This window comes from Gouania willdenowi, chromosome 1, assembly GCF_900634775.1.
Source record: "Gouania willdenowi chromosome 1, fGouWil2.1, whole genome shotgun sequence".
NCBI classification, from domain to species: domain Eukaryota; kingdom Metazoa; phylum Chordata; class Actinopteri; order Blenniiformes; family Gobiesocidae; genus Gouania; species Gouania willdenowi.
In genome coordinates, this window is record NC_041044.1 from 29,245,144 (window position 1) to 29,267,875 (window position 22,732).

The window sequence follows — 22,732 nt, forward strand, 5'->3', positions numbered from 1 at the left end:
CAGGATTAATTAGTAGTCCTGTAAAAATACTGGACCTCAATACAAATGTACCTGTCACCGTGTGTGCATGTAATGTACCGGTAAATATATTTGTCCAGATTCAGTGTTTTTTCTTTCAATGCATTTGCTGCAAACAAAACATACATTCAACAACAAGCTTGGCTTGCAGAGAAACTCTACGTCGGGTGCGGGCGCTCTCGCATGTGTCACAAAACAGTGAAGCAGTAAGACAATCCAGGGCTTGCCTTGAACATGCATGAACACTTGTTTATTCATGAGGTAACAGTCAGACATCCAGCCGTGGGTATTACATTTCCTGCATTACAATTCAAGCAACCAGATGGTGTTTTCCAGAGTCGGTTAAGATAGATGCAAAGTCAACTTTAAAAAGGTATGAGGTGAAAGCAGAGACTACACTTATAATATTCCTGCTAAAGATGTCCTATTGGAGTTTTTCTTTGTCAAAACTTGAAAGTGAAGAAAGAAAAAAGTTCATGTTTACCATTTCGTCCAAACAGTTTTGTGTCCAACATAATATTCAGAGCTCAAAGTCTACCTCTTGAGAGTAAACGTGTATTGTTGCTCTCAGCTAGCTTTCAGCATTGCCTGTGTATCCAGCTACACAAACATTTATCTTTCAATGTCAATAAATAATTTTCTGTTCTTACAATGTGTGTGGCATAGACATTATCATTACAGAAAACAGCTCATCTTTTTCTGATTTTATGTAAAAAAAATGTTTTTTTTAAATGACTAATACCTAACATTGTGGTCGGCCATCAATGTTTCAAGCCATCAAATTGTTTAGAAAGCTACTACTGCCACCTACTGACACGGAGAAGAATCTAACACTCTATAACACAAGAAAATTCACCAAGTACATAGTGCTACCTTGCTTCTTGGAGTTTTCATGCTCTCCCTGTGTTTTCATGGTATTTCCTTCAAGTATTCTGTCTTGCTCTTCCATCAAAAGACAAGTATGAACAGTTTTTGGTGGAGTCTATGGGCATGATTTACGATCCTAAAAATGGTGCACACGCAATTGGATTGCATGCGCTGTTTATTTATTGTGGAGTTTCATTTACGCTTAGGTTGAGATGCCTTATTTAAATTATGGTTTTGCTCTTGCAAGCTCTCAGGTGGGAACAAGGCCAATGCAAAATGAAATTTGGAAGTGTTTGAAATTTTGGAAGTGAAAGAGTTTAACGGAAATATTCTTGAGTCATGGATGACTTAAGTCATGTGGGAAAAACAAGAAAAAACAGCAGTTGATGACGAGAAAAGTTGGCAGGGTATAAGAAGGACAAAGGAAATGCAACAATAACTTTTGATTCATTTGTTGCAGAAATGTTTACTCAAGCAGGTACAATCTTTCCCTTACCTTGCCTTTTTCGTTTTCCTTATGTCCTTGCAACAATAACTGGAGTCTTTTGCGCGTAAAGCTATAAGTTAACACCTGGCAGTCAAATGTGCAAAATAAATATGCAAAAACAGATGCAGGCTTGGTCAAGCATGTTGCATGTGCTATGTTTATCTATTTGCATCTTCTTCTCCAAATACTCTGCAGCCTTTGGCAGATCTAATTCGAGGCAAACACTCTAGATTGCTTGTGCCATTTTGCCCATTTGACTGACATGATCTTTGCTGCACTAGGTTAGCTGAGCAACAACAACATGTTTTTGCACATGCTGTCTAGATTTTATGGCCGTGAACCTTTGGTAAATTAGGACCTATGTGTTGCCGCTCTGAATTTTAAGAAGAGCCAATCTGTCCAAAATGTGCCTTGACCTTTGTGTTCTGTGATCAGAGTAGGTGGGTATAAAAAATGAAAAGATGGATAGATGCTGAACCTAAAAATACTGCTTTTTGAATTTTCAACAAAAAGGCAAAGATGAGAGGCTCGAGGTAAATATTGTGTTTAATAACGAACATCAGTCAAGGGGTGGACATTAGTCTGGGGATGGATGGAGGGGATTTTAAAGCACAATGAACATGTGTAGAGTTGGGAGCAGAGGGGACATATTTATCTGTTACACAAGGTACCCTCCTGTAAAGTAGGAGCGGGATGTTCTATATAACATACAGATCAGGATCCAAGTCTACGGTACAAAAACTTAGCAGCAACATGTTAACATTGGAGACCAAGGGGCTAAGAAAGTAGTTTCATTTAGAAAAAAGTCACAGTATTCTTTTAAGCATAAATTTGTTAAAAAGGTAAAAACAGTTCTAGGCATCGTCTTGGGTCAATGCTACTCACAAGGTCTGCGTGTGAAATACATAGGTAGGGAAATTATCTATACATTTATACTCTAATATAAAGACCTTCTGGTAATGGCACAGTACAAACTCTCGAGAAACGCGACAAAAATATACAATGTCTTCACCTCACATTTGCAGATTAAAATGTAACTAAGGTCTCTGGCAAGCACAATAGATTCAGTGATCAAAAACAACTTCTCTTCAACCAAAATAAATGACACCTTTTTTGTTAGTTCCGCTATCTTGACAGATTATGTCTTTTTAATACAAAAATAAGGACAAATATAAATTAATATATATTAAAAGAATCGATTGATATATGGGGGTCTACTGAGTAAACACAGGTATTTATGATACAATAAATACTTGTCATTGACTGGGGGGAGTAAATAACAGTGAGTACTGTATTTATTCTGGCAGGTAACAAGTTGAAGTCCACCGGTGAGCGTATTTGTGTGTTGATCAGTAGCTGTATAAAATAGCACGACTGTGACTGTGTGCGTGTGTGTGTGTCTGTGTGTGTGTGTGTAGCATCATGCTCACAGTCTCAATGCTGAGGACTGCAGGGTCTACAGTGGATCATTGGTGTGTTTACAAGGGTTAGCTCTGCTCGCCCTCTCCCATGCACTCAATGCAGCTCCTCTTAGTGGTGAGTCTGTGGTACTACCAGTTAGGGTTACTCCTACAATGTACACGACTCACAGACAGGGTGCAGGAAGTCTATGGGAGGCCACCAGCCGTCACTGAACCGTCAGTCCTCCAAGGACGAGATAGTGTGGCACACCACTGGAGTCACGAGGACCAACAAAAAGAAGCAGATAAAAGGAAGATTCAGCTCTTGTTTTTGTCTTTTTCTCCACTTCATAATAAAAAATAAGTCTGTTTTTTTTTTTGTTGTACTTTACAATACAATTCAACGTCCCCACCGAGGAAGCATCGATCATCAGTCCAGCACTGACAAGAAAAGAAACTTTCCAAAGTCGTTTCTCTGCTTTTTTTTTTTTTTCTTTTTAAAAAACTTTTTCTAGGTGTTTAAAAAAACAGGGAGAAGGGAGTACAGTGGGGTGTTTCCTCTGAGGGCACAGTAGACGAGGGTCAAGTAAGGCGGGCGGAAGGAACACCAAACATATCTGGAGAGGAGGAAGTCTGTCTTTTTGTTCTTCTTTTTGTTTTATGAGGAACACTTTGTACAGCCGCACTTGACTACTTTCTCCACCTCCTGGACAAAGGAGGAGCCATCTGTGCACTGGAAGGTGTATTTCCTGCGTTTGCTGCGGAGGGGGGTGCAGCAGGTCACCTGTCCTTCTGGGCCCCCCTGGCAGCTGCCCCGGCACTCTAAACGGGAGACCTTCTCCTGGGTTTGGCACGCCGCGTAGCCTTGCTGTCTCTGGTAGACATCTCGGACCCGTTCCCCTCGGCAGGCCACCTCTGTAGCACACAAAGTGATCGGATTTCATTTAGTTTATATAATACCTTTGTTACACTTTTTTTTAAGTGCTACATTTATTTTAACCCTTTAACCCTTTCAACCCTGCAGTGTTAAGAAAAAATGAGAACTCACAAATAACTATGATTAACCAACACATTTGGTCTAAACGTGGTCTAAAAGCTTCACATTTCTAATTTGAATTTCTAATTCAAAGCATCTTTTCTCGAAGCAAATCAAGAATCCAAATAATGTTGTATCTAACAATTAAATTCACTTCTTTCTCAATAACTAGCATTGGCTAAACATATACTTTTATAATAATGATCAAGAAATAACAAATGTTCTAACATTCACTGGGTGGTTTTTAGTCAATATTCTGATCGCGCTAGCAGGAAAATGTCTTGTGGGTTTTTCATGTCTATTTATTTTTCTTTTTTTCTAAACATGCTAGTAGTTTCTTCAAATGTGACTCTTCTTAGCTGTGATTGTATTATATATCTGCACTACATTGCTTTTAGTTCTGTGTAGGCTGAGTTGGTATTTTGTCACAAGGCTGGATAAAACATGGCATACAGTATAGAAATGGAGAGATGGGTAGAAATGATGGTGCCAATAAAAAAAAGAAGAGGTTAGATTAAGGTTAAGTCATGTTGGAGAAATGTGAAAAAGATGTACAACAAACAAATCTCACCTGAGTTACCCGTGTAGGATTGGGTAGAAGGTCAGGAGCAGCTTGAGTTAGAAAAGCAACGGGTTAGAAATGTTAGTGAAGGGACGTAAAACGCTGTTAGACAGACACGAGAGATTTATTAGTTCAACAGGAAGTAGAAACCGAGAAGACGATTGTTAGCAAAGCAACATGCATCAGATTTAGAAGCTTGCAAAAACTAACAAACAACAAACAAAACCAATGCTTCTCTCACCTCTGTCACAGGCTTCTCCCGTGTATCCACTATTGCACTCACAGTATGCCTTTCCCAGACCCGACACTCTACACTTGCCATGCTTGCACTGAGCCACGGTACAGGGATTAGCAGCATCCTGGTCGTGCTCATCACAGAGAACACCGACAAAGCCAGGATGACAGCGGCAGGAGTACGAGTAGGAGTTGATGGGGAGGCAGGTACCATGGATACACCTACAAGGACACATCAATAAAAAAATGCCCAAAATGATGTTTAATGTCTCTTTGGACTCAAGATTTTCCAAGTCTGATTCCAAAGCCTCACTTGTTGCCATCACAGGGACTGCTAACTTGTTGGTCGCACAGTGTTCCCGTCCATCCTGGATGGCAGGTGCAGCTGAAGCCTCGATGACCCGTTGGGTAACAGTCACCTTGGGCACAGGCGCCTCTCTGACACGGCTGGCACCCGGCCTCCACCCCTTTGCCCAGCCTCTGTGTAGCAGTGCTTTGTGAATTCTTGGATGTCAGAGCATCAGAGTCCAGGCCAGCTCCCAGGTCCTGGAGCTTCCCATTGATGTAGAGATTACGCAGGCATCCGTGGAAGCTGCTGCCATTACGGCCACCAGAGCTGTGCTGCAGGGCCGACAGACCCCCAGAGGCCGACGCTCGCTCTGGCATCCCTTCACAAAGACACCAAAGTTTCATAAGGGTTGAGTTTCTTTTTACGACATACGCTCCTTCTTAAGATAAAATGACTCCAGGACGTCCCTATATCTAAATTGGCTTAATTTTGAATAAATAAAAGGCTGCAAAGCTTTTTTGATTGCCCCCCCTTTGATGAATGAAACATTTTGGTAACACTTTATTTGAAGTTTTATTATATATTCTGTCATTATTAGTAAGTAAGTAAGTAATGTTTATTTCTATAGCACCTTTCATAGACAGAGGTCACAAAGTGCTTTACATATTCGCTCATTCACATTCACACACCAATGGGACAGAGCTGCCATGCAAGGCAACTGGGAGCAACTTGGCTCCCAGTGGCCACACATAGACTGGGATCGACCCCGAACCCAAGCCCCAACCCTACCTAACCCCACTAGATCCCTCCACCTAAACCAAAAAACGCAAACATAGCTCCAAAGTTGTCATAATTTAGTGAATGACACTTAATGACAGCCTTCATGACACCTTATTCATGCTAATGACAGATAATGACAGCGTAATGTCAGCCTTATGTATAAATCTTTAAGTAAAGTCTTACCTACATTTTCAGGCCCCCCTCTCCATCCCAACAAAAGTTCAACATAGTGGGTCAAAAATAAAACCTTTATCGATAAAGGTAAACATTTTTAACTATTGTTCAAAATTCATAAAAAGAAACATAAAATGTTAAAATTACATATTTTAAAACAGTAATGATAATGATCTAAAATAGGAATTATTCAATAGCAAAAGCTGATGAATTCTTTTTTGTCTTTACCTCCAAGGTACAGTGGAGAGTCTATGTTGAGAGTGGACTGTTTGTTGATGGAGTTGATAGATTTTGGAGTCCCGCCGTCAATGGACAGAGACAAAGTCTGGTCTGAAGCTACTAACTCCACAGCATGGAATGTGCCATCATTTACTGTCTCCACACTGTCAGAGAGGATGGAGAAACTCAATCATTCATCATTTGAGGGATGGTATCGGTACTTGTACAGCTGGATGGGAGTGTGTGTGTGTGTGTACCTGTAGATAGCAGAGGGAGGATACGATCCGGTGTCGTAGCTGACCCTGAGACGTCCTCGGTACAGCTCCATGGCGATGTGATCATAGTCGCCCTTATACAACAGCACACCACTGTCTTCATCCGTGGCAATCTAAAAGCACAGCAGCAGCATGTCTGCTTAATGACCTCATTTCCTGTGAAGCGTGACTTTTCAAACTCCTTTGTACATTTCTCAAACAAAGTAAACATTTTGTTGTTGAAGCTCAGGCTTCTCCCTGCTTTTCTTTGGTTGTGTGTCTTATCACGTTTTTATCTTCGTGTTCATGCAGCTCTGGCTCTACCAAGGTGTTCACAATATTCTTTATCTGTGACATTATCTAATGCCTTTCTATGTGTTTATAGTGAATTGGTGTCATTTCCTGTATTTTTTAGTTTTCCCACCACCTGAATTGTTTGATTTTATCTTTATTTATCAAATCAAACTTTATTTATAGAGAGCTTTTCATACATAAAATATAATTCAAAGTGCTTTATATCATTAAAACCTAACAATAAAAAAATACCCCACGCAAACAATCCACAAAAAACCCCAACAACATCACACAAACACATGGAATTACGATAATTCTAACTCTAAAATGAATTTAAAAAAACAACATAAATAGAACCCATCAGGGTCGACACAGTTCATATGCATGTTAAACATCTTATATATATATATATATCTTAGATCAGTATTTCATTAATAAACAACCAAATGCACATACACACATATGTCAACACGTATCTACATTAGTCTGAGAAGGAACAGAAGGAAGCAAAGCACCTGAATTGTTTCTTCATTATTTTCTTGTAGACAACCTATATAAACTTTGTTAATGTAGGTTTTTACCCTTTATTTTGTCTTCTATTTCTAAAAGGCAAGAAGGTGAATCATCATTTTAACCCATTATCTGAACATGATGACTAATCACTGAAATAGAACTAAATACCTTTGGTTAACTGAGAAATAATATCTTTATTTTTAATCTATTTATTTCTTACAGTTTTTTTAAACTCAATTAAGGAGGTTCTTTTAAAATCAAAACATTGTGTTAATTTCCCAAAAGGTGCATGAACCATATTCAAAATGAGACCCACAGCAGATGACTGACCTGCAGGCTGATGTTGGTCTGTGGGGAGAGGAGGCTGGAGGGCAGCTGCAGGTAAGATTCACGGTCGATAAAGTTGACACTGACGAGAGTCTGGCAGTGCTCGCCCTCGTACCCCTGCAGACACTGGCAGCGGGGGTCAGTTCCCATGACAACGCACTGTGCTCCGTTAAAGCAGTCATGGTTGTCACACGGGCTGGTGCGAGGAAGGACCATCGGTGGCGAGAACTCACAGAATAACCCACTGTGACAAATAAACACAATGTTTATGTTGGGGACAGTTAAAACCTGAATACTACACAATGCAGCTTAAAGCTACAGTATTTTAATTGTCTTTCAGTAGGAACATGTTTTCCTTTTTCAGCTTTTTTTTTGACCAAAGTTTAAATATATATAATATTAGAATGTTGTAGAAACACTTTTCTCTAAAGGCAACATAAAATTCAAAATGAATGAGTGAAATAAAACTAGAATGTGTCGCTATTCCTGGTGAATTACTGTGACCATTACAGCTAAAAACAATGACCACAAGGTGGAGCTCCTATAGTATCAGACTGTATTTTAGGAATGCGCATGAATGCATTCAGGCTTCAGTTGTGTGGACATGATTTTTTATTGCTGCACAGAAAACATTTGCATACAATCTGATTCAGAAACTATCTGCAATCAACCAGGACAATTGTAATAAATGTGTAATAATAACCCTGATGACCTGCAGCTCACCTGTATCCCTCAGGACAGACGCAGGTATATCCATTCAGGGCATCAATGCACTGACCTCCGTTCTGACACTTGTTGTCATCACAGTCATCAAAGTCCAACTCACAGTGCTCACCGACGTAGCCCGGAGTGCACTCGCACCTTAGAGGACAAAGACAAACACGTAGAAACATAACGTGACTGAAAGGTTGTCATGATTTTTAAACTAACACAGGTCTGGGTCAGTTTGTTTAGTCATAGGTTGTATGTTCTCAAAGGCTAAAGATCAGGATGTAGGCAGCTGAAGGCACAGGTACATGCTGAGTGGTAAGTGCGTGTGTGTGTGTGTGTGCTAGTGTGTATTTACTCACTTATATCCCTGAGGGGTCAAAATGCATTTTGAATCGTGCTGACATGGGTTAAGCTCTGCGGCACAGAAGTCCAGTTTCTCCTCGCACAGCTCACCTAAAAAAAAAACACACACATACGCGCACACACACACGTTACTATGTTAACATAATTTGCTTACATAGTGTATTGTCTCTTTATCTGAACCTTGCACTTGTATTTTGCTGCATTCACTAAAAACAAGTGTGGCTGTGCGCGTGCGTGGGTAAGTGCACGTTTGTGTGTGTGTGGCTGTGTGTGTGTCGGTGCATGCCTTTGTGCTAACATGCATGTGTGTATCTGCGTGACTATGTGCTGCATGGTTGTGTGCTCGGATGATGAATGACTCCCTTGTGGTCGGGACCAACAATGTGGTCTGACAAATGAACTCATCTCTGGGAATGTCATGTTCCTGATGATACTCCCAAGTGAATCCTCATGCTCCCAAAACGCTGAAACTCTAAGGAATACCTTATCATTACCTTGTAATGCACTCTGGGAATAATGAACGTAAATAAATCCTCCATGTGAGGTCAAGTATGGGGTGTGTATTTGTTCACAGGATTGTGTCAGTGTGAAATGGTCATTCTGGGAAATGTTCATATTTTTATAAACTACTATGTTGACTTAATCATATAAAGTATTCTGCAGAAATACTTGTATTACGGAATAATCTGGTTTCATGTATCATTTTTATTAAATCTTTACTTTTGCATAATAATGAAAGGCAAACAGAATTTGAATGTGATTATAGTGTTAAGTCATATTCAAAGCCTGTTCTAGAGTCTTTAGTTATTTTCAGTTTAATTTTAAATACTGTACTTGATATAGATGGCTCACTCAACGTCTTAGAAGTAAAAACTTTTCAAACCAAACTTGTTTTGAAAGAAAATCTTTGCCCATCACCACATTAGTAAAGAGTGAAAACATCATGTGTTAACAATTATAAGAGCATCAAAGGTTAGTTTTTAAAGCAGTAAAATGAAAGTGGAGGTCCTGCTTTATCTAACAAATAGGGCTGGGCGAGTTTCGTTTAATGCACTTAAAAATGACTGCAGACATCAGATATATTGTCAAAAGTGCAACTTTATTGCTGTGATTGTCCTCAAGAGTTAAAATGTATAAAACAATCCCAAAATAAAAAGTAAATGAGGCTCTGTCATTTAACAATTTCAATCTTTAATCCAGGTTTAAGCTAAAGTGCAACAGTAACTTCAAAGTAGCTTCAATTTTCTGATTAATAAATCAGATAACTACATATTCTATAACATATAACATTACAATTAAAAAAATAATAAACTCTTGCCTGTGGCACACATATAGCCTACTCAAAGGGTAAACAAATGTAAACAAAGAGGGGGCTGGCTCACATCGGAACGCGAAAAAGTCCAAAAAAACTGTGGTGGGAAAATAATAATAATAATTAAAAAAATAACACACACATATTATATATATATATAATTATTTTTTTTTAACTCGAATTTGCAAAATAAAAATGGTTTTTATCTACAAATTCGATTAATCGATTAAATCGATTTTTTGCCCAGCTCTACTAAGACGTGGATGGCTTGCAGATAATTTGTCTGACAATGTAGAGCCTCTTTGGACGTACTTAAGCCCTTTAATATAAAGTAAATTACCAATTATTATTTATCAATTACTGTCTTCATTTTGTGTCTTCTTCTTCTTGTTGTTCTTGTTATGCTAGCATAGGTTTTTAATGTCAAACCTTTCTTCCAAACTATACATATCTATTGCTAATGGCTAACAAAGCAGTGTTTTTTGTGTTGTATTTGTGTGTACAGTAGATTATAGTAGCCAACAAAACATCATATCGGTCAATAAAACTTGAAACAATGGGACCCTCTTCCCAAAATTCAGATCAAACTTGATTTCACTGTTCCTCATGCCTTCAATATCAACCTACTGATTTTACATCAAAATAAGTTTATTATACAGAAAACAGATCTGGCATTTACTGGAATAACGGACATACATTTGATAAATATCAGCATTGAATGTCCAACTTTGGTTAAGTTGGAATAAAATCTCGAGGTCTTCTATTGTGAGGAAATTCCTGTCCCGCCCGCATGTATGCATGATGCAGCAAGTAGCATAAGCACATTTAGTGTACATTGAAGCCATGCACTGCAGACAAGGAGCAGGATGGAACAGAAAAAGGTCAGGTGGGAGTATAGGAAATGAGACATTGGGGACAGAGGGAAGGAGAGAGAGACAGAAAGGAGAGCCAAGAAGAGACTAACCTCTCTCCACCTCATTGGTAGCAGCTGCAACCACAAAAGAAATGACAGATGAAAGAAAGCAGAGCGAGAAAGGGAGAAAAGACCCAGGACAGCGAAACACGGAAATTGAGAAAGAGAACACCACCACCGGCGTTAGCAGTCAGAGATGATTAGCACAGGGCAAAAGCAGACAAACAAGTAGCAACAGGCCAAGGTTAGTCAGATCAAGTACTGCAGAAAAGAATATCTGAAGCAACAAAACAGAGCAGGCCGTGAGGAGTCCAAGGTCAGTCAACGCGCCATCGCACAATGATCCCCTCTGCCACCGATGAAAACCAGTTGAAATCATTCCTGGCATCTGACAAAGTAACTTCTATAATAACTTAAAATAATCATGTGCAGCTCTGGATCCTCCTTTACATGAGAGCAATGGAATGAATTTCCAGATCTTTTTTTTCTGGACGCTCTGATTTTTTTTTTTTTTTAGCCCATGGGTGAATAAATATAACAAAAAAAAGTGCTACAGAATGCAGTTACACTCAACGTAAAGACAAACACATGGGATGGCGTGTTTTTTAGGAACAAATATTCCAGTATTCAGACCAAATGCCATTTAATGCTCTTCAGCCCTCTTGTTATAAAAATATGAGTAAACCCAAAGAGTGGAAAAAAACCCTAATAAATATTACAAATAAATAAATATATGCATAGATTTTAGAGATTTTAAATAATTAATTATCAAAAGATAATAAAAAAAAGAAGACCAATAAGGGGTTTAAATTCCACCTATACCTAAGAAAGCATGTAGCTAGTGTTACCTGTGTATTCAGGAGAGCACATGCATGTGTAGTTGTTGATCCCGTCAACGCAGGTGGAGTTGTTTTCACAGTCGTTGTCCTCACAGTCATCGATGTTGATCTCACATGCATCCCCCTCAAAACCCTCTGGACACACACACCTGAGATCAAGCAAATACATACAGATCATATTACATTAACACATGAGACTAAAACCCCAAAATATTACAATCATTATGGTAAAGATGCTTTATTGTCAATTAACAGCAAGTTGAACAGCAAAAATACAGATCTGCGTTAATTTGACCTCAGCTGCTACGGAGCGTTTCGCCTAACATGGTCAACCATGACCAAATGATTGTACCATGGGACTACAGATGGAAATGAGCATTTAGCTAAATCTGGTGTATTAACAACTTTGGCTGTACAATAATACACACTGTCCCACTCAAATAAACGTCACTTAGAGAAATGGTCCCCAAATTTGGCCCTCAGTCTAATTTTTTGCGGCCTCAAAGCAAATCCCCAAAAATTGGAATTCAAGAAGTTGGAAGGAATATGAAGCCCAACATGAAACACAAAATAACTCCAAAAACACAAAAATGCACAAAGTACACACAAAAATTCCCAAAAAACACAAAATGACTTAAATGAAAACAAAGACAGACACAACAACCACTAAAACAAGCAAAAATTATGACAAAAACACACAAAACAACACATTACAGAATAGCTCCAAAAACACACAAGCAGTGAAAAACAAATGACACAAAATGACAGGAAAATACAGAAAACAACAAAAATAGAAAGGGACCCCAAAAACTCACAAATCGTCAACAAAAATGCAGAAAAAACACTAATTACAAAATGAACACAAAAAAGTAACAAAAACACACAAAATGACTAAAGAATGACATCAAAACCACAAAGGCAAAAAAGACAAAAACCCTTTGTTGCCCTGTATTAATGTTCTGATTTGTCATTATTCCAAATGCTGACATGAATGTTGATCATGTGACCCTCGAAACAGATACAATCACATTTTTGTGGTCCCTGCTGTGATAGAGTTGCCCATCACTGCTTTACAGCAATCCTATTTCAGACATATGGTTACACACAAGCAGACACGCAATTCAAGTCTGTGAAAACCAGGTGGAAGGTGTAAAACTGTTCATATTTCAAGTGCAATCGTTTCCTAAACAACAGTTAGTTCCAACCAAGTAATTTCATTGGACAACAGACATTCCAAGAGTGCTGATATAGAGTAACAACAGCACCGGGACTTCTTACGGATCATATCACTACACTGTACAGCTGATCTAATTCTACATATTGTTAATTATGGTTACATCTAACTACGCAGCAGTACACTGTGCTCTCTCCACTTGTGGAACTATTTTGTTGGTGGAGCCACATTATTAAATAAACAAACAAATCATAATCTCCTGTCACTTATTACTGTTAACTAATCAAACGCGCTTGTAGAACTATTGTATAAAAGCAATACCACACTCGAGGTCGTGCTGTTGTGCTGAAATATCAGCACTGGTGTGATTATCTACGGCACACCAGTGCTGATATTTCAGCACAACAGCACGACCTCGAGTGTAATATTGCTCATATGTACTGTAGCTACTGGGGTCTTTAGTTTTATAATGGCATCATACTGTATGTAGTCATTTGCCTGATATGTGATGGATTCTCTGTAAAGCTTTTTCAGACTGAATATTAATTCAAAATGAATAAAACTTAAATGCTATTGAATATGTCATTATAAAATATTTTATGTTATGTAGTATTGTGTTTATAAAAAAAAAAGATCATGACAGGATTGATAGACAACGAAAAGGTCTCGAGCATTGTTTCCCAAAAGTTTCACAATCCCGTACCCCTTCAGACATTTAACCTGAAGCCATGTACCCCCTGCTTTTGCACACAAACATAATAATGTTATGTCATATACAATGTAGCCCTACAGCGAGATTTACCTATCATGTTAAGGAATAATATATAATCAGAATAACTAGAATAATTGCATTTCCTGAAGAAAACGCAAGCGAGGATGCAGGTGCTGGCCCACGTCGCATTGCATTAGCTTATCATTGGCATTAGCATTATCTAGCATTAGCCTAGCAATAGCATTAACCTAGGATCAACATTAACATTAGCACAGCAATAGCATTAGCCTAGCAATAACAATAGTCTAGCATTAATATTGACCTAGTATTAGCTTTAACATAGCATTATCATTAGCCTAGCAATAGCATTAAACTAGCAATAACATTAACCTAGCATTAACAAAGCAATAGAATTAAGCTAGCATTAGCCTAGAATTAACACTGACCTAGCATTAGCTTTAACCTACCATTAGCATTAACCTAGCAATAACATTAACCTAGCATTAACAAAGCAATAGAATTAACCTAGCATTAACAAAGCAATAGAATTAACCTAGCATTAGCCTAGAATTAACACTGACCTAGCATTAGCTTTAACCTAGCATTAGCATTAACCTAGCAATAACAATAACCTAGCATTAGCATTAAATGCCCTTTTTATATTCTAGTCCAATGTTGTCATTGTTTTTAATTTTCATTCACGTACCCCCTATGACAATTTGCGTTCCCCTCGGGGTACCCGTACCCCACTTTGGTTCTAAGGCATCCTCTGGTCAGGGGCATAAATAAGGTTCAGTATTAAACCAGTTAATTACATGTAGATAAGATGAGCATAATTATAAAGGCCGACCAAATACACAGCAGCACATTAGAGGAAAACCAGATTGTGGCAATGCTTAAATGTTATCTTAATTTGAGTCTCTAAATTGATAGTACCCGACAGTACCTGTGGTTGTTTGTTCATGTGTGATAACATGACCGACTGTTAATTAGTGTAGAATCCACAAAAAACATCTTTTACCTGACAACAGTCTGAGAAAAGGAGTTTCGGCAAGAATGGTCAGACCAGGTTGAACCTAGTTTCCAACCCAAAATAAGTACGCATAAAAAACAAATAGGCCAAATGAAGAGAATAATGACCCCAACAATGGCCACCCCCCTATTAAAGGTGATGGTCAAATCCGGGCCACACAAACTGCTCTTGCGTGCAGCTCATAAAATTCAAGGCTAAGCGTCATTATTCTAATACGAGTGAGCGCAATTCAATATGCACCATAAAGGTTTATTCGTGGTCACACACAGATGCAACCACATACACACAGAGTGCTGAATTAGGGCCTAATAAAGAGCACTTAAGCAGCACACGCTCGGTTGGATTAATATCTCATTATATTGCTGGAGACAAGTAATTGAAAGAATTGAAAGATAATAATAATTTAAAAAAAAAATGACAAAGAGGATGAAGACAGAAACACAGAGCTGCAATAGTTTGTGCGGGCTTTAAAAATGGGAACAATTTTAAAGTTTTAGGTGTTTAAGTGTTACATGGACAGGTCGATACTAAACTAATAAAGAAAAACAGTCTGAGCTTTAAGGAAATAAAAAAAAAAAAAAAGAAATGGATGCAGCTAAAAAGGAAATCAAAGGCTATAAAAGTCACTTTGTCTATATATGTTGCACAGCTGCAATAAAAACTATAGGAGCTCTCACAGAATGATTTTTTTTTTTCAAAATAAAAGCCAGCGAAGAAAAATGCACAAAAAGGAAAATAGTTCATTATAGATTAATGGGAAAAGAATAACATTACAAAAAGGCAATATAACATGAGATAAGCTAAGATCTTAACATTGACAAAAATATTATTTCTATTTAATAAAGATAGATTTTATTATTATTGGAAGAATGAAACATTAATATTATTAGATCCTGCTAGCAGCAGTGCTCGCCCTGCAAGATAAATCCTATACTTTTTACAGTGAGGGGGTCATGATCAACATTTAGGTTTTGCTTTCGTAACAAAACCTAAACGTTATTCAGTTTCATCATGTGTCGCATTGAGGAAATCTTCCACCAGAGCAATAAAAGACATTTTACAGGGTGAGTTCTGCCTCTATACATAGATCCCAAAGCCCACGTGGCCTCCCCGGAGACGCCATCTGTGAGGGCAAGCTTAGAGGCACGCCTGTATTGTTTACCTGCTTAGCTACATTCTACTCCATAAAAGACGGTTAAAATGTCAGACAAAACCAACACAAATGGCTGTTAAACCACCCAATAACGGTACAGAGATGGTTTGGTTAAACAAACGAGACGAAACGAAATGCATCAGTATTAATCCGTACTAAGTTTGTCAAATCAAAATGACCGCTGACCACAAAGACCTTCCTGCTATAACGTACACAGACATTCTAAACTATCTGGTTTGTTCCTAAAGTGCTTATCCTATGGAAGAGTAAAAGGCTTTCAAATAACTCAAGGAGTAAAACCAGTTTGTGAATGGTTGTGTGAAAGTTGTACAGCATGACGGCAAATTCGAAAGTGCTTATGACACGCAGGGTATGTAAAACTATAAACAGGGCAATTTGTACCATGGATTTCAATAGGAGGGGAGGAGGGGGGACCCCGGCGGGCACCGCAGCTGGGGAGATCCACGAGAAGGGCCCGGTGCGCCCAGAGTCGCTGCCGCCGAGACCTGGCTCCCTCTGTCCGGCACCCGACACCACCCCGCACACGCTGGGTTGCCCGTCCGCTACAACCCCTGGTGAAGGGAGCCGACAACGGCGACAAGGCCAGGGAGTAGGGGGGAAGCAGCCCATAGACTGTAGTGGCGGCGCAAGCCCAGCCCCGCTTCGCACCCAAGCCCTGAGAGCCAATTCTTATCCCAAAGTTAGGGATCTGACTTGCCGACTTCCGTTACTAAAGAATTCACGTTTAACTGAACTATCGCGGCGATTAGTGCACCATTAACCCAACACAAAATTACCATATTGTTCTCTTTTAGCTGTAAACAGAGGCTAAACTCATTTCAGCTGCCCACAGCAATGGCGCCGGGTCAGGAAATGCCCATATGTTGTGACGTCATGTGGGAACTATGTATACACACACTTAAAGTAGTTTCCCTAATATTGACTGAATACACTAAAAGCCTCTCACCAAAAGTTCCCCCCTTCTCCTTCCTTAAGATGACAGGTTCCTCCATTGTGGCATGGGTTGCTGATGCAGGCGTGAATGGGCTCCTCACAGTTTTGGCCCTGCACATGAACACAAACACATTTCCATAGGCTTTAAATAGGCAGCAGCTTGCTATAATTGCTTTGTGTTGCATCAGTTGTCTGAGAAATAGTTTTCACTTATCTGTACGCTCCGCTCGTCCAGAAACTTCACAAATGCATTCAAATGACTATTGTGGAAATGAGATCGACCTTGGCATGCATGGTGAATGTGTAAGTTTGTACTGTATCCATTTGCTCAAGTTATATCCTGCTGATGTTAGCGCGACAAGTGAAAAGCTACTTCTTCTGCTTTGAGTTTAGGAAGAACATTGAGTGGAAGAGAATGCAGTTTTTTGTCTGTGCCGTGTGTACCTTGTATCCATAAGGGCAGCTGCAGCGGTAGTAGTGCACAGGGTCGTTGGTACACGTGCCGTCGTTCTTGCAGGGGTTGGACAGGCATGGGTCACATTTGGCCTGGATACTTAAATCCACTGGGCCTGTGAGATGCACCCACACCCACACACACACACGTATAAGATGTATCCATATGTTACCATGCATTTAACTGGCTACAATACACAAAGTTGCAGACACTTACAGACAGCTGTGCAACAAAAGGAACCTGCATTAACCTTGTTCAAATGCCTGCTTTTCTGCAGATCAATTGTTGGTGTTTCCGTCTGTTTTGTAGTGTTCTTTGATTTGAATTAATTAACAAAATGTAAGTTACAAAATAAATTAGAGAGTAACTAAACCCCTGCTTTCTCCTGACCTGCCAATAGGAGGGAAATTCCAAAAAATGCCTTGATTAGGGGCGGGGCTCCTGGAGCAGTTAAGACACGCCCAGTCTATACTATAAAATCTCCAATGAACAATCTATGCTATGTTAACTAGCTACTCATTACTCAATATACCTCTCTATTCACTATTCTCTCAATCCAACCTACTCACCACAGATTGTAGAGCCCACAGGTGTTAGTTTTTATAAAAGGGGCGGGGCTAACAGTTCTTGTTTGTGACGCAAGATAGTCCCAAAACATCACATGATCTAGTTTTCAGCCAATAGCAAAAATCTATTGTAATAGTCTGGTTTCAACCCATAGAGGGTATGCCAATATGATAAGCCAATTTGACACACTTTGATGAAAATCTATATACATTGTATATTAACAGTATAAAAATACATTTGTATTCAGCGAAAAAAGGAGTGGTTTTGGGGTTGAGTTACTCATTAACTTTTAGATTTTAAAAACAAGATTTGCAGATATTACATCAGAGTACGTAAGAGACATGACATTTTCTTTACAGAAAACACACATATCCCCAACATCAACATTCACTGGAGTAAAAGCACAAAGCTGGAATAAACACAAGGGCCAAGAGGAAGTCACAGAGACTTTGAGCGATCAGGGTTCAAATGAGAAGTGGGAAAACTGGGCAGGGGGTAGACTCTAACTAAGGGATTAGGAGCCATTGAAGGGTTACTGGGATATGATGGGATACTTTACCTGGCACTAGAAAACCACAAGGCCCGGGGACATCTACAGTGCGTCAGTTAGGTTAGGTCAAAAATAGGTTTCAGTCATGTTATTGAGTGAATTAAGCAAAAAAAATGATTTAACAGCCAGCAGTAGGGATGCTAGAGTCACAATCTGCAGGTTTATAAATTCAAATAAATCAAATAAACAATAAATGTCATTGGAAAAAATTGGTCTCTCAATCATAAAAAATAGAAATAGTTTTTTTCTTTGCAATTTATTAAGAAAGAGCTTTACTACTGTTCTAAAATATGTGATTGCAATTTTTACGTTATTTCTATGAGATTTGAAGAATAGTCCAATTACCACTGGTCCGAGCAGAAAAGCTCAAAGTAAAGACTTGATTTAAACAGTCAAGACTGGTCTTTCTGGTTTCATTGATGACTTTTTGTGGAAATAAACTCGCACACAAATGACGAGAAAATCTCTGGACTAGCATCTGGGCTAGATATTTGTGTTGTGAACACCAAGTGAATACTACCTTTACATTTGTTTTTATGTTGAGATTTTGTTGTTTAATTATGTTTTCCCACTTCAAATTGCAGCATTACAGAAGCTTCAATCAACTGCCACAGCACGATGAGCTCTTAATATTAGATATGGTTCATGTTAGCTGTGATCTCGTTCAGTACAGCTATTTCCCACATGGTAAAAAGGACAAAGACTATTTGTCTGTTAACGGTTGGACACTGAGTGCAATGGCAGAGAATTCTGCCTACTTTTGTTCAGTAAGGCTTGAGTCTCCAGTTCCTTTTGTTTCTTTGAGTAGTTTAGCGTTACTATTTTTCTTGATCTGACTTAATAAACTGTTTGAAGCTTAGTTCCAGCGAGATTCATTTTGTATTTTTTTTTAGAATAGTATGTTAAATTGAGGTTTTGTTTAATCAGACAAGGTTTCCAGAAATATCTTGCCTGAATAAACAAAACCTTAAAGGTGCAGTCCGTAACTCTTATAAAAGTGACTTTTTGTCATATTTGCTAAAGCTGTCGCTATGTAAGGACAGCTTTACATCAAACTAGTAGTTTGTGTGAAAAAAACAGATTCATTGAGTCCCCCCTGCTTCTCCTGCAGCCTTTGGCAGATCGCCAGAATGCACCGCGACCAAGCTAAAAGAACCAATCAGAGCCAGGATTGTGTTTGATGGGCTGTCTGACAGCTGTTGCTCACAGTCCCCAACCCTTTCCAGTGGCTGGAGCGCAGTTTTTACAGTGTATGGTCTGGAGGAGCAGAAGATGGAACTGGTGACTTTTCTGGTTGAAAGGTAATTACTGCTGCGTGATTTACAATATGTTTGATTCGTAATTGTTACACTAGAACTCTGTGGTGCATGTGTTGTTTGTGTGCGCGTAGCAGCCTCCGTTTGGCTGCTGTAAGTGACACTGTGGTGTTGCTGCTGCTGCTGCTGAGGTGTGTGCACATTGAGAGAGAGAGAAGCGCTGCAGTAATATGCTTTTAACACAGCATGTTATATTACTGTGATGTTGGTGTCGGACTAACGTTAGCTTGTTAGCTCCTCTGAGGGAGGGACTTTGGAACGTTTGGAGGCAGGGCAGGAGAGCAGCGTGGATGGAGGGGGAGGGAGGGATCTGAAAGTCACGGACTGCACCTTTAACTTGACATACTAGTTTGAAGATTAATTTGTTGTTCATCCACTTAGCTGTTTTATTGACAATGATAATGTTATGATTGACTGGGTGTGCACGTGATAAGCATTAAAAAAAATTATTAGATTTTTGATTGTGGAATTAAACAATCATATCCTTGCATTATTTTTAAATTTTATTTTTAGACTATCTCAATACGTAGTGAGAATAATTAAGCTACAAATATAAAAAACAAGATTTGTTCATATTTGTGAGAGCAGAAATGAATATTTTGTGAGTTCTACATCCTGTTGCTGTCTCTTCAGTTGTGTGTAATTTGCTTTAATATAACATAACTGCGTTCCTTTGCTGCTGTGTTAGTTTACCTGTGCAGGTGAACTTCTTGGAGGGTGTGGTGAGGAGCAGTTTGTCAGTCATGTCACCAGGCCCGGTGCAGCGGGCGATGCCTGGCTCTTTGTATCCACTCTTGACCCAGTCGGACAGCCACTGCATGTGGCAGTCGCAGTGAAGAGGGTTTGCACCCAGAGCTCTGTAGGACGATAGTGGAGAGCAAACAAAAAGGTAAAGTTTGTGTCCAAATTATCATTCATTTAACTCCACACAATGAAACACTTAAAGCTGCAATATGTAACTTTTTTTGGCATCATTTGGTCAAAAATCTATAACCATCTTTGAGCGTATTGTAATCAAAGTGTTCTGAGTGGACAGTGAATCTCATCTCCTTCGCCTGGCTCTGTAAAATGACATTTATAAATTCAGAAGCGTGACGTGTGCTCCATGAGCTGTGTTTGGCGTTACTATTGCCTGCTCATCTGAAGTCAGACATGTTCAGGTACCCTCGGTAGTAAAAGTGTAATGACGGACGTCCGATCAGAAGTCTCCATAACAGCGTTAGACACAACAGTTACACGGCAAATCCAGTGGAAAAAGGCAGACCGAGGTGGAGAAACAAAACACTGAGGAGGAACGGACTGCTTTCGCTTTGTGTCCTTGCGGACCTCAGTGACTACGCAGGGTCTGCACCACACACACACACTGGTGTCAGAGAGAGTGATAACAGACAGGATGAATCGCGTGTAAACCAAGAGAAGCTTATTTAAGGTGATGGTTATCAGTGATGGTTATCAGTTCGCTCAGAGCGGCAGGCAGCTGGGATCACATCCCCCTATGTGTGATCTCTGGAGGGGACGAGCCGACGGCAGCAGCTGCTGCTGAGGGCACTAACTACAGAGTGATACGTGTATTCACGTTAGAGTCTCTGAATCTCCAAAAACACAAGATAAAGTCCATACAATTGTCACTGGTCTATATTGAGAAAAAAGTTGCTAAGAGCGCTCACAAACGGTAAGGGAGGTTGAATTTCAATTTTTGTTTCAAAACAGAGTGGAGAGAGGATTCTGCAAACTGCAGCTTTAATACTCACTCATTTACAAGCGAAAATAATTAAATCACAGTTACTAGGATCACTTAGAACCTCCATAAAAAAATAAAAAAAAACTATTACTGCACTGAAAAAATGCCAACAATTATTTTTAGTGCTGCGATTCTAAATATCTAAATACAAACGTATGGCTATTTAGGTTGGCAATATCATAAGTTATGACAGTGTTATTATAAATATAACAGTAACCAAGCATGGAAATGATATAACCTGAACTAAATTGAAGCGATTGCGTGTGTTACTTACAGATGGGAAAGAGATGAGAGGTCTTTGAAGGCTCCATCCGGAATGAGTGATATGTCGTTACCATGAAGAGACCTGACAGCAGGTAAGGAAGAGAGCAAAGGAATGTTCACTTTTAAGAAGGTTTTGTTTTCTCATATATAAGTGTGTCTCTAACATATCAGGTGGTAATGGCAGTGACCCTTTTTTTGTGAAATACTCACAGCAAACGAAGAGACTTGAGTCCATCAAACGCTCTAACTGGTATGCAGCGCAGTCGGTTGTAGCTCAGAATTCTTCACACACAAAGTGTCGACAAAGGGAGAGATTTTAGTTTCAGATGTTTTTTAAATACAGAAACACTGTGGGACAGTATGTTAACAACCTCATTAGACTGTGAGAAGACGCAAAGCCGCAAAAAACACACACGCACGCACAAGATGCACCTACACAAACACTAAGAAACCCTTTCCTAAAGTTAAAATTTACAAGATTTTCATCTGCATTTTAAACCGACCGCTGAGAAACAACAAACCCTGTTAAAAAAAACAAGTCTTCAAATTAGAGAAACAATTCATTGATGTATTCCACACAGCTTTTGTTTGATTCTAAGCAGAAGGATGTTACTAAATGAATGTAAAAAAACAATTAGTGCCTAAATTAGATCTCATGGATCATTTTAAAGCTCATTATCAGTACTTCAGTTTGTATGTATTCAAATAAATATCCAGCATTATCTGTGCATAATGATGACTCATGATGAGTCATCAGAACATCCTTTTGCCTCCAGGATAAAACCTTTTTTTGGATTGATGCTGCGGCTCTAAATATAAAGTCACAGCTCTATATACAGTATGTACTTATGGGCTGCATTTCAAGTTCTCCAAGTTATTCCACATAAGGGCTGATTCTACACAGTCTGGGATCTCTGTTCGCAATATGTTGGACCCACATTTTCATTAACTCTTTTTAAAGGATTTGTTAGTTGTGAATATTTTGTTCCTGTCTCATCACTAAATGCAAATGTAATAGCTTTCTGTGCATTAATACTACTAACAAAGGGAATACTGTAGCTTTGGGACCTGTATAAAGCACTATTATGCTTTTTGTGAGCTTTTGTGTTGTTTGTTCATAGAATGAAAATATAATTTATTAAAAAACAAAAGAAAAAAACATCTCTACATCTTCTGTATTAGATTAGCTATAACCAAGACCATGATTCGTCCTACGCCAGAG

The 22,732-nt window shown here is 39.0% G+C and overlaps 1 protein-coding gene across 6 annotated transcripts in view; it reads right to left on the reverse strand.

The window, feature by feature from the left end:
* Positions 1 to 1,900: 1,900 nt before the first annotated feature.
* slit2 (slit homolog 2 (Drosophila)) overlaps positions 1,901 to 22,732 on the reverse strand; it is a 113,270-nt gene continuing 92,438 nt past the window's right edge. For 5 of the 6 annotated variants that reach the window (XM_028443599.1, XM_028443580.1, XM_028443590.1 and 2 more), the window contains 14 exons: positions 21,721 to 21,792; positions 21,521 to 21,592; positions 20,199 to 20,362; positions 17,063 to 17,187; positions 16,632 to 16,729; positions 11,602 to 11,741; positions 8,525 to 8,618; positions 8,178 to 8,315; positions 7,458 to 7,698; positions 6,324 to 6,454; positions 6,076 to 6,230; positions 4,918 to 5,272; positions 4,612 to 4,826; positions 1,901 to 3,687 (listed from right to left, as the gene is read on the reverse strand). In XM_028443599.1, coding sequence (XP_028299400.1) covers positions 3,431 to 3,687; positions 4,612 to 4,826; positions 4,918 to 5,272; positions 6,076 to 6,230; positions 6,324 to 6,454; positions 7,458 to 7,698; positions 8,178 to 8,315; positions 8,525 to 8,618; positions 11,602 to 11,741; positions 16,632 to 16,729; positions 17,063 to 17,187; positions 20,199 to 20,362; positions 21,521 to 21,592; positions 21,721 to 21,792 — 2,257 coding nt within the window. In that variant the 3' untranslated portion in view covers positions 1,901 to 3,430. Of the gene's footprint in view, positions 3,688 to 4,379; positions 4,421 to 4,611; positions 4,827 to 4,917; positions 5,273 to 6,075; positions 6,231 to 6,323; positions 6,455 to 7,457; positions 7,699 to 8,177; positions 8,316 to 8,524; positions 8,619 to 11,601; positions 11,742 to 16,631; positions 16,730 to 17,062; positions 17,188 to 20,198; positions 20,363 to 21,520; positions 21,593 to 21,720; positions 21,793 to 22,732 lie in introns of all 6 variants that reach the window. The other variant, XM_028443616.1, reaches the window with a different exon arrangement.